This window comes from Passer montanus, unplaced genomic scaffold, assembly GCF_014805655.1.
Source record: "Passer montanus isolate IOZ18808 unplaced genomic scaffold, ASM1480565v1 scaffold142, whole genome shotgun sequence".
Taxonomy (NCBI): Eukaryota; Metazoa; Chordata; class Aves; order Passeriformes; family Passeridae; genus Passer; species Passer montanus.
The window spans coordinates 727,203-738,727 of record NW_024361164.1 but is presented as its reverse complement, the minus strand read 5'-3'; the positions used below and the strand labels follow the sequence as shown (position 1 = coordinate 738,727).

At 68.6% G+C, this 11,525-nt stretch overlaps 1 protein-coding gene across 1 annotated transcript; it reads left to right on the top strand.

Annotated features, from left to right (window-relative positions):
• The first annotated feature begins 7,427 nt into the window (after positions 1-7,427).
• Positions 7,428-9,211, top strand: DLX4 (distal-less homeobox 4). Its single transcript, XM_039700610.1, has 3 exons — positions 7,428-7,665; positions 8,202-8,404; positions 8,957-9,211. The coding sequence occupies exons 1-3, from the start codon at positions 7,428-7,430 to the stop codon at positions 9,209-9,211; spliced, it is 696 nt and encodes a 231-aa protein (XP_039556544.1).
• Positions 9,212-11,525: the final 2,314 nt, after the last annotated feature.

Here is an 11,525-nt window from a genome sequence, read left to right as displayed (position 1 = left end):
CTGGCAATGACCTCACTCTCCCACTGCGGGTTTGGAGCGGGAATTTTCTTTTTGGAGCATCAGGCAGGGCCTGGTTTGGTTTGGGAGGGAGGAGATGGGGATGGGATCAATGGGATGGGATGAGGATGAGGATGAGGATGGGATGGGATGGGATGGGATGGGATGGGATGGGATGAGATGAGGATGAGGATGAGGATGGGATCCATGGGATCCATGGGATGGGATGTGGGGCAGGATGCAGAGGGCGCTGTGCTCCCCGCGGCATTCCCGGCCCTGCCCCTCCGCTCCGGCCGGTGGAACCGGGACAGGACCGGCTCGGGGCCGGCCCCAGCCCCACGTGAGCAGGGCTCACACGTCCCTGTCCCATCGCCTTTGATCTCCAGCCCTGGCAGGGAAGATGTCCTGGCAGGAATCCGGCCCGTCAGGTCCCATGGCAGCCGGTGGCACTCGGTGACCAAGCCTGGCAGCTGAGGTGGCCCCGCTGCAGCCAAGCTCCACCTCCCGCCCCGGGGCTGCGGGCAGGATCCCGGCCCGGGAACGCGGGGGCTCGGCCTGGAGGGGCTGTCCCGCTGCCCCCGAGCCCGGGGGACAGGGCTGTCCCCGGTGCTGGCAGGGGACAGGAGCTGCTGCTCCTCCGCCGCCTTCCAGCGGTGAAAGGAAAGGCGTAAACAAGATGGGGAATTGTTTCCACGGGCAGACAGTGATGGAGCAGGAGAGGATCCTTCCTCCTCACCCTCCTCCTCCTCCTCCTGCTGCTGCCCGCCGTGGCCTCGGGTGGCCCCGGAGCCGCTGGCAGCGCCGGCAGCGGCCGCTCCCGATTACTCACGGGGAGGGAGCGGGGGGAAAGCAGAGCCAGTGGAAAAGATGGAAAACGAGTGGAAAAGATGGAAAGGGAGTGGAAAAGATGGAAAGAGGACGGAAAAGGTGGAAATAGGGCACCGGGTCCTGCCGCGGCCGCAGCTGGAGCTGAGCTCAGCCAGAGGGACAGAGACAGGGACGGGGATAGGGATAGGGACAGGGATGGGACAGGGACAGGGATGGGACAGGGACAAGGATAGGGATGGGACAGGAATGGGACAGGGATGGGACAGGGACGCCCTGCCCTGGGTGACTGGGACACACTGGAGGGGCTCTGGCCCCACTGGGGAATGCTCTGGAACTATTGTGGGGTGACCCCTGCCAAAAACCCAAGCCAAGCCTCCCAAACGCCCTGGGAGTGACCCAAACCCACGGCGGGGAACAAAGCGGGATGAAAGGGGAGCCCTGGAGAGCCCGGCCGCGTCCAGGTGCGATTCCCAAAGCAGAAGAGACAAAAGCTGGGCCCGGGACGTTCAAAGGGAGCCGCGGCCCGGGGGGAGCCGACCCCGGTCCCGGGCGCTCCCCGCTTTGTGCCCGGCGGGGTTGGGTTACGGAGGCTCCTCCGCGGCTGGATTAAGGAATTCCAGCCCCATTCAGTTCCCGCTGAACCACAAATAATCCGGGAGCTGCAGAGGGCGGGAGGGGCGGGGGGCGTTCCGTGGAGCGGGCACCTGCCGGGCGCTGGAATTCGGGGGGCGGTGAGCACCGCTGGGATTCGCCTTCAGACCTGCCCTTCTTGGCCTCAGCCCGGGGTTTTTGGCCTGGGTGAGGGTGGCACCTGTGCCACCTGTGGGGATGCTCGCAGGGACGGGATCAGCCATCCCTGCGGGGGGGTGCTGGGGAGGGGACACCCCCTCCAGGGACGGGACCGGCCCGTCCTGCCCGGCTCTGGGAGGGGCGTCGCGGTGCCACGGCGCCCCTGATGATGTCGCATCCCTCGGGGCAAGTCCCCTGAGCCCTCCCGGCCGTGCCCGGGGGCACTTTGGCACCCAGGAGCAGTCGGGGTGGCAGCGACTGCGCCCGCCCCGGTCCCCGGGAGACTCCTGGGCGCCTCTTAATGGCACCTTAATTACACATCCCCGGTCCCCGCTCGTCCCTCCCCGGCCTCCCCTCCTCCCCGCCGAGCTGCCCCGGGATGGAAATGCCCGGCGCGTGCTGCCGGGGTTGTCACCGCCACTAATGAGCCCCTGCGAGGCGGGGCGGAGCGCGGCGGCGTGGGGACACGGGAGGTGACACTGCCCCGACCGGCCCGGGCTGGCCCCGGGGCCCGGCTTTGCCTCGGGCTCTGCTCGGTGGCTCCGGGCTTTGGGGACACGGCTGTCACCGGCTGGGAGAATAGGGGGCGACCTGAGTGTGGCGGTGTCCCTGTGCTGGCTGCCAGTGTCACCGTGCCAGCTCTGCCAGTGTCGCCGTGCCAGCTCTGCCAGTGTCACCGTGCCAGCTCTGGCAGTGTCACCGTGCCATCTCTGTCAGTGTCACCATGCCAGCTCTGGCAGTGTCACCATGCCAGCTCTGGCAGTGTCACCGTGCCAGCCCTGCCAGTGTCACCGTGCCAGCTCTGCCAGTGTCACCGTGCCAGCCCTGGCAATGCCACCGTGCCAGTACTGGCAGTGTGACAGCGCCAGCCTTAGCAGTGTCACCATGCCAGCCCTGGCAGTGTCACCGTGCCAGCCCTGGCAGTGCCACCGTGCCATCTCTGCCAGTGTCACCATGCCATCTCTGGCAGTGTCACCGTGCCATCTCTGCCAGTGTCACCGTGCCATCTCTGGCAGTGTCACCGTGCCAGCCCTAGCAGTGTCACCGTGCCATCTCTGACAGTGTCACCGTGCCATCTCTGGCAGTGTCACCATGGCAGCCCTGGCAGTGTCACCGTGCCGCCCCTCCAGTGTCCCCCCTCCCCCCCGCGGGCCGGGGTCTGTCCCGGGCTGTCCCGGGCTGTCCCGTGCGGAGCGCTCCCGCAGCGGGCACAGCCCGGGCTGAGCCCCCCGGACCCGGGCACCGTCCCCTCCCGCCCCTGCCCGGCCCCCGCTCCTCCGGGAATCCCACCCGGGGTCGCTGCCGGAGCCGGGAGTTCGGCCCCAGAGGCTCCGGGGGTTCCTCGTGCCCGGCGCGCCGAGAACACAAAAAACCCCGGCCAAAAAACCAGAAACGGCGAGGAGAGGAACCATTTCCTCCACCGCTAATTGTCCCGCTGTTAATTAACGAGAGTGTGGGGGCGCTGATTAGGATCTCCCCAAGCCGCAGGTCCTGGCAGGGGACAGCGGTGACCACACGGGGCTGAGCCCGGCCCGGGGGCAGGAGGGGGCCTGGACTCGGGAAACTCTGTGGGGCTGGGTTTGGGATCGGGGAACGGAGATTTGGGATTGGGAATTGAGATTTGGGATTGGAAAATTGAGATCTGGGATTGGGGAACTGAGATTTGGGGTTGGAAAATTGAGATTTGGGATTGGGGAACGGAGATTTGGGATGGGGGAATGGAGATTTGGGACCTGAGATCTGAGATTTGGGATTTGGGACCTGAGATCTGGGATTTGGGATTTGGCACCTGAGATCTGGGATTTGGGAATCTGCCCCGCTGCCACCCTCCGAGGCGTTTCCTGTGGCCGGGGCGTGGCTCGAGTGACCACAGCAGGGTCCGGCTCCAGCCCCAGCTCTCCGCTCCCAGAATTCGGGGAGATGGGAATGAAGGTCCCAAAGCCTCTTTAAGGGGTTCCTTTCCCAAATTAACGTGGCCAGGCCGGGGCTAATGAGTGGGATAATTAATTAAATCTGTCCCTTTTCTGCCTCGCATCTTCCCGAAGGTTTCCAAATGGGGAATAATTCATTATCCCAAAGTTCCCACGGAGGGAAATTGATCCCACAATTAATGCCAGGCTCTTAATGAACCTTCCAAAGAATGGTCGAGAATGGCCGGGAATGGCAGGGAACGGGCGGGAATGGCCGGGAATGACGGAATTATCACCTCTGCCTTTATGGGGCGGCAAAACCGGCGCCGGTTTGCTCCCCTCCAAAGAGGAATTCAGGAATTCTCCCCATTCACCCATCCCAGCAGGGATGGAATTCCAGGGGCGATTTCCTCCCGGGCCATCTCTCCTTGTTGTTCCCACCAGGCGCCTTTGATTTCCAGCCACGCGTCCCCGGGAAAATCAAACCCAGATCGGCGTCCTGGAAAATATTTGGAGGTTCTGAAGCAAAAAATCGGCCCTGGGAGGGGGAGAGGGGGCGGGGAGCAGCGCCGGGTTGGGGATTTTGGTCACATCTCAGTGGTTTCATCGCAGCTCCGAGCGGGGACAATCAGGGCAGGGATCCTGGGGGCTCTGGGGTCCTGCCGCGGTTGTGGAGGGGGGAAATGCGGGTTTCCAGCCCTGCCTGGGGATTTGCGGGCGCCACACCCGCTGCGGAGCCTCGGGCGCTGGGGATGGGGCCGGGAGCTGCCCGTGCAGAGCGGGGTTCACCTTCCCGAGCCCAGCCCGCTCCGGAGCCCGGAGCCGCTTTTTGAGCCTCTTTTGGCAGAAAATTTCAAATCCTGGCCTTGTTGGAGCTTTTAAAATAAAGGGGGGGGGGAGGGAATCAGCGCGAGCTCTGCTGTCCCTCCTGTCCCTCTGCAAGCGCCCAGCCCCCGCTGTGACATCGCTGTCACCTCCCACGTCCGGCGTCCCCTGGGGCCACCCCTGCGCCACCGGGTCACCTCCGGACGTGATTCACGGCGGGGGGAGCAGGCGCTGGCTGCTCTGGGGGTGCCTGGCACCCCCCGGGGCACAAACCGGGCTGGCTGCTCCCCCTGGGGCAGGACCAGCCCCGGGGGATGACACCCCCCTGCATGACCCCCGCTCCCGGAGGATGCTCCCCACCGTCCCCTCACCCCCTGCTCTCCCGGCCCGGCTTTTCCCGGTGCCGGGACGCCCCAAAAGCCGGGGGGGACAGCCCGGGGCGGCGGGGGGAGCCCGGGTGGTGCTGCAGCGTCTCCCGGCTGGCCCGGGACCGTTCCGGGCTGCAGATAGCGCGGCTGCTCGGCGGTGGCAGCGCGGGCGTGTGGGAGGGCAGACGCCAGGCTGTCTGCTCCCACTCCGCTCGGCTTGTTATTAACTTCTCCTTGGGCTGCCATTAACCCAGAATTCCTGCTCCTGGCTCCAGGCTTTCCCCGCGCCGCTCTATCTCCAGCCTAATTACAGCTGTTGGGATCTCCCTTTATCTCGGGGGATCTTTGGGGTTGGTTACCTGGCACACGCGTTCCCGGCCCCCCCTCTCTCCTCCTCGCACGCCCATCCCTGCCTTCCCCTTTAATCCTTCCTTGCTTTCATCAGCCCCGCGGACGGGAGCAGCGCGGCTCTGCCCGCCCGGCTCCGCGTCCCGGGGCTCGCGGGAGCATCCCCGGCCCGGTGACCGCCGGCGACGTTATCGCCGCGTGTCCCGGCGCGTCCCGGCCACCGCGGGGGCCCGGCGTGTGCCGGCACCTTCCAGCCCCGCCGCCGAGGCTCGGGCTTGGCTCCGAGCGCGGCCGTGATTTATTTTTTTAATTCAGCGCGGGTTGAGTCGATGTGTTTGTCTTGGCAGCTCCAAGCCCAAACTCCGCTCCGACAGCCCCGTCCTGTCCCTGCCAGCCCCCGCTGACACCCAGCGGGCTGGCACCCGAGCCGGCCGTGCCCACATCGCTCCTGGAGCCCTCCCAGAACCGCCCCGGTGTGACCGGGGGCTCTGCACAGCCCGGGGGTGGGTGACCGAGTTCTATCCTCTCTCCAGAAGGAGTTTGGGGCAGGCAGCGCTTCCCTGTCCCTGTCGCTGTCACTGTCCCTGTCCCTTGTCCCCAATCTCAGCCCCGTGCCCACCGTTGGCACAGAACGGGGCTGAGATTGGCACCTTCAGACCCCCGACCTACAGGATGAGGAGGATGAGGAGGATGAGGAGGATGAGGAGGATGCGGAGGATGCGGAGGATGAGGAGGATGTGGAGGATGAGGAGGATGAGGAGGATGAGGATGGTGTCACCACTGTCCTGCTGCTCCCCCTGGGCTGCCCCTTCTTGTGGGTCCCCCCTGGAGACCCCCAAATGGGGGGGGAATCCGTCCCCACTCGCTCGGTGGGATGGGATGGGGAGGGATCAGTGGGATGGGATCAGTGGGATGGGATCAGTGGGGCCGATGGGATGGGGAGGGGTCCCATCCCTCCTTCCACGCCTGCTGTGCCCCCTTGCCCCAGCAGGGAATTGAACTCTGGGTGTGAACCCTCCCTGCTCCTGCCAGAGGCCAAATCTTGTCCCCAAACAGCCCTGGGGACACCGTCCTGCAGCATCTGGCACAGGGGCCTCGGCTCCCTGCTTTAGACTCGACATTTTGGGATACTTTTAAATTTTTGGGGTATTTTTATGAATTCTGCATATTTCTTCCATCCACCTCTCAGCAGAGGGGCGGGACAGGGTCTGCGACATTCCTGGGATCCCCCAGGGGACCCTCACTGGTGGTGGGGGGGGATGCCTCCCCCAGCCCCCCCTCTGTGCCATCCACCTCTCAGCAGAGGGGCGGGACAGGGTCTGCGACATTCCTGGGATCCCCCAGGGGACCCTCACTGGTGGTGGGGGGGGATGCCTCCCCCAGCCCCCCCTCTGTGCCCCCAGCGCCGGGAGAGGAGCCGGGAGGGAGCGGAGCCGGCGGGAGCTGATCCCGGCAAGCCGGCACCCGCCCCGCGGCCGGTGGGGCTGAGTCACCGGGGAAAGTGAGGAGCGGGATAAAAGCAGATCAGGGGAGCTTCCCTTCCCTTCCCCCCCCCCCCGAGGCTTAGCCCCCTCCCCAATTTAAGGCTGTTGCGGGATTTGGAGCCCGCGTTGTCCCTGGGGTCACCGCGGGGACACAGCCGGGAGGGGACAGCCCGAGGGACAGCCCGGACACCCGGCCGTGGCCCCCGGTGCCCCCGGGGCCGCGCTGGGGACACGAGCGGGGTGCGGGCAGGAGCGGGGGTGCGGCCGGGCCGTCCCCGAGCCTGAGGGGGGGTGGCGACAGGGGACCCTCCCTGCCGCTGTCACCGCTCCCGCCCCGGCAGCAGGGACAGCGCTCCCTTCCCGCGGTGCCACCCCGGTGTCCTCAGAGCCACCGCAGCCCCGCCGAGGCTCCGTGGCTGTCCCCAAAGGCGGTGACAGCGGCTCCCGGGCCGGGTTTTGTCCCCGCTGTGTCCCCTGCTCGCCCCCCAGCCCCGGGGCCCCTCCGGGGTCACGGGCAGGTTGTCACCCGCCGGGAAGGGGCCCCGCGGGGACCGGGGGTGGCTCGGGAGGTGCCACCCCCGCCTGGCATCGCGGCTCCGCCCGTGTCCCCCTGTCTGTCCCCCGAGCGGCCTCAGCCACCCCCGCCTGCTCCCGGGGCTGCCCCGTGTCCCCCGGGGGGCCCTGAGAAGGGGTGACTCCCCCCAAAATCCTGCTCGAGGGTCACCCCCAGCCCGGGGACACGGGGGGGGGTCGGGGTGTCCCCCAGCCTCGGGAGGGTCACGGTGGCACAGGGCGGGGATGGCCCCGAAGGGGTCCCACACGCCAAGGGGGGGTGGGCACGGGGTGAAGGGGGTGCCCCGGGGCTGACCGGCCGGACCATGACCATGAGCTCGGTGGCCGAGACCCTGCTGGGCTCCGACCCCTCCAAAGCCGCGTTCCTGGAGCTCGGCCCCCCCCAGCACTACCCCCTGCACGACCCCCCGCCCTTCCCCTCCTACGCCCGGCCCGGGCCCTTCCCGTACCCCGGCGGGGCCCCCCCGCCGCCCCACGGGGGTCCCTACCTGCCCTACCCGCCCCCCGGCGCCCCGGCCCCCGGGGCCCGGCTGCAGAACACAGGTAAGGGGGGCGTGGGGGGCCGGGGGAGCCGGGCCGGGCTTGGTGCGGAGTCTGGGGGCAGCCGGGGGGGGCTGGGGGTGGTGTTCCCCCACTCCCAGAGCCCCCGACCCGCAGGGGACACGTGGGTGGTATCGAGGAGCCGCGGGCACCGGGAGCATCAGCCCCTACAGGCCGTGCCCTCCCACCTGAGACCCTCTGGGACCCCCACCCCTCCCCTGAGCCCGGGGCTGCTCCCGGGGGTCCCGAGCCCGGCTGAGCCCCAGGCCTTGCCGCGCTCCCTGGGTGACAGACACCGGGCCAGGGACCCCCGGGGCAGGGGGCTCCATCCTGGTGCCCCTCCATCCCCCGGGGGTCGCCCGCGGCCCCCCCAGCCGGGCGCAGGCCGAGGCCCGTGTCCCACGTGCTGCTGGACGCTGTCACTGCCTGAACGGCGCCGTCCTTCCTCCTCCTCCTCCTCCTCCTGTCCCTCTGCCTTCCCCGAGGTTTAAACACCAGAGGAGAGCAGCCCCCCACACTGACCCCCCTCCCTTCCACAGACACCCCCTGTGTAGCCACGGCGGTGGTTTGGGGTGGGTTTTGGGTGGGTTTGGGGTACCCAGCACCGGTACCGCCCGGCCCGGGACCCCGCGGGGCCACCGGGATGCGCCCGTGCCCCTCGGTGCGCCCCCACCGGCACGGCGCCGTGCCCGGCTGGAAGCGAGCCGAGCCGAGCCGTGCCGCGGCGGGGGAGCTGGCGCCGGTGGGCCCGCAGGGCTCGGGTTTGGGGCGCCCCTGCCCGCACCTCCCAGCGGCTGCGGGACTTTCCCAGCCCCGGAGCCTGGCTGGCGGCCCGGCCGTGCCCGGCGCTGGGCGGCCCCGGGCCGCGGGACGGGGCGAGTGGGTTTTTGAAGGCGATGGGGAGAGACAGGCAGGCGGCAGCGGTGCAGCCCCGGAGCCAGGGGCGAAGCGAGCTCATAAAGCCGGGGAAGAGGAGACAAGTGGGAACCTGCCGGCAGCGCGGGGGGGACCGCGGGGAGGAATGAGCGGGGCCCGGCCCAGCCCCGGCACCGGCACCCGGCGGGGCTGGCACTGCCGCGGACACCTGGGGACACTCCCGGGGACCCTGCCTCGCTCTCCGGGCTCCCGGTGCCTCCCCCCGGCACAGAGGGGAGTCCCGGGTGCCTTGTGGAGGGTCGGGCCCCCAGCCCGCTCCATGCAGGAATGGGGTCAAGGGGGTCTGTAGTGGTTAAAGGTGGGGTTTAGGGGGTGTTGGGCTCCTCCTCCCCCCTCAGCCCCCTCTCCCTGCCCCCAGGTGAAGATCTGGTTCCAGAACAAGCGCTCCAAGTACAAGAAGATCATGAAGCAGGGCCCGGGTGCCCCCGACGGGGAGCAGACCCCGCACAGCGTCCCCGCCCTGTCCCCCTGCTCGCCCGGCCTCCCCCCGCTCTGGGACCTCCCCGGGCCCGGCAAGGGCCCCCCGCTGGCCCCCGGGGGCTACATCAACAGCTTCGGGGCCTGGTACCAGCCCCCCCCGCAGGACGCCATCCCCAGGGCCCCCATGATGTGACACTGCCACCGCTGCAGCAGCGCCGCGTCCGCAGGGACACCGAGGGACACGAGGGACACCGAGGGACACTGGGGGGACGCTCTGCCGCTGCCCCCCGAGGGACTGTGAGCCCAGCAAAGCCCTGGGGTAACCCAGCGGGTGGAGGAGGAGGAAGAAGAGGAGGAAGAAGGTGACAAGGATGGGCAGGAGCCCGGGGATGTCCTGCTCTGTCACGCTCCGCGGCGACCCCGCGCCCTGGGGGCCACCCCAGCGGGACAGGACTCGGCCCAGGGTCCCCCCATTCATGGACAGGGGGCAGGGGGAGCCCAGGAGGGGCTGGGGAGCGCCGCCCCCCCCGGCCTGGCTTTATTCATAAATTCTGTGGGGGGTTGGTTGTGCCCCCGTCTCTGAAGAGGCTGAGCATCGATCGCTTCTGCTCCCCCCGGCTTTGGGGTGCCCCTGCTTTGGGGGGGCACCCCCGGCTCTCCCAGTCCCTGGGAAAGCAGCCGGAGGGGCTGGGGGTGCAGGGGCAGGGGCTGCGTCCCCCCAAACCTCTGCCCGAAATGGACCCCAGTTACAGGAACTGTGGGGTCGGGGCTCATGAGGGGGTCCCGGCTCCTCCTGCGGGGATTTGGGGCAGCTCGGAGCTGTCAGAGACGTCTCCCCCAGCAGGGGTGGCACTGGGAGGGCAGGGGGACACGGGGCAGCCTGGGGACCCCAGCTGAGCCCGGTCCCTGCCCGGTGTCCCCGCAGACACCCGGCCCCGGGAGCGAGGAGGGCGTTTGGGAGCAGGGGGGGATTTCCCTCCGCGGGTTTGGCTTTGTGTTTCCCGAGGCCAGAACCCGGCTGCAAAATACATCCTTGTTGTTTCCCTTCCTTTCCGTGTCGTTACTTCCCCTTTTCCCAACCCTGCTCCGCGTTTGTCCCCTGCAGTGGGGACCAGACCCCACCGGGGCTCCCCTGGCAGAGGGGCAGCAGCTCTGCCTCCCTGGCACAACAGCCCTGGCTCCTGAAATTCCCATCCTGTGGTGCTGCTCCCGGTATTCCCACTCTGTGATCCTGGTTCCTGAAATTCCCACTCTGTGATCCTGACCCCCGATATTTCCATCCCGTGTTTCTGCTCCTGAAATTCCCACTCTGCGATCCAGGTTCCCAACATTCCTGCTGCATGATCCTGGCCCCCGATATTCCCAGTCCATCATCCTGGCCCCCGATATTCCCAGTCCGTGATCCATCCCTGCCCCGAGGGTCCCTTCCGACTCCCTTCCAGGACCTGCTCTGTTTTGCACCTGCGGTGCCTCTCGGGGCCGGGTTATCCCCGGATCCCCCCGAGGGGTCGGGATCGAGGGCGGGGGTCGGGGCTGGGGGGGAGATCGGAGCCTGCCCGGGGCTGGTGGCACCGGGGACCCTCCTGTCCCCATTCCCCTGTCCCGTTCCCGGCCACCCTGGGAGCTCTGGTCCCTCAGCCGAGGGCTCTGGGGTGCTGATCCCACGGGATGGGTGTCCCCAGGGTGCCGTCCCCACGGGATGGGTGTCCCTGCTGTCCCCATGGGCTGTGCCACGGGATGGCTGTCCCCAGGGTGCTGTCCCCACGGGATGGCTGTCCCCAGGGTGCTGTCCCCATGGGCTGTGTAGCCCGTGACGCTCCCAGTGGGATTTTCCCGCAGGATGGAGCCCACCCTCCCCACCCAGGATTTAGGGAAGGGGAGGGTTTGGGCCGCGGTGTCACCGCCCTGTGCCCAGCAGGACCCCCGGGGGATGGGGACAGACCCCGCGCGGCTCCGGGCTGCCGAGGGCCGGGCCCAGGGCCGGGGCTGCCGGGCCGGGCCGTGGGCGGGCGCTGCCCCCGCTCCCGGGGCTGGCACCGGGTGACGCAAGGGCTGCGGGTGTCGCAACGGGGCAGGAGCCGAGTGCGCGCCGGGAGGGCTCTGCTGGGCCCGGGGACAGCGGGGGACGGGGCACTGCCACCCCGGCACTGCCACACCTGGCACTGCCACCCCGGCACTGCCACACCTGGCACTGCCACCCCGGCAGTGTCACATCTGGCACTGTCACACCTGGCACTGTCACACCTGTCACTGCCACCCCGGCACGGCCACCCCGGCACTGCCACACCTGGCACTGCCATCCCTGGCATTGTTACACCTGGCACTGCCACCCCGGCAGTGTCACACCTGGCACTGTCAGACCTGTCACTGTCACGCCTGGCCCCCTGTCCCCAAAGCTTTTCCCGGAGCCCCCCGCCCCAGGTTTGTCCCGGAGCCCCCCGCCCCAGGTTTGTCCCGGAGCCCCCTGTCCCCCAGGTTTGTCCCGGAGCCCCCCGCCCCAGGTTTGT

What these genes read in the sequence shown, in the direction of transcription:
- DLX4 (XM_039700610.1), top strand. Translation starts at nt 7,428, where the DNA reads ATGACCATGAGCTCGGTGGCCGAGACCCTGCTGGGCTCCGACCCCTCC. An exon ending in GGCCCGGCTGCAGAACACAG is followed by an intron (nt 7,666 to 8,201) that starts GTAAGGGGGGCG and finishes TCCCTTCCACAG; the next exon opens with ACACCCCCTGTGTAGCCACG. An exon ending in CGGCGGGGGAGCTGGCGCCG is followed by an intron (nt 8,405 to 8,956) that starts GTGGGCCCGCAG and finishes CCCTGCCCCCAG; the next exon opens with GTGAAGATCTGGTTCCAGAA.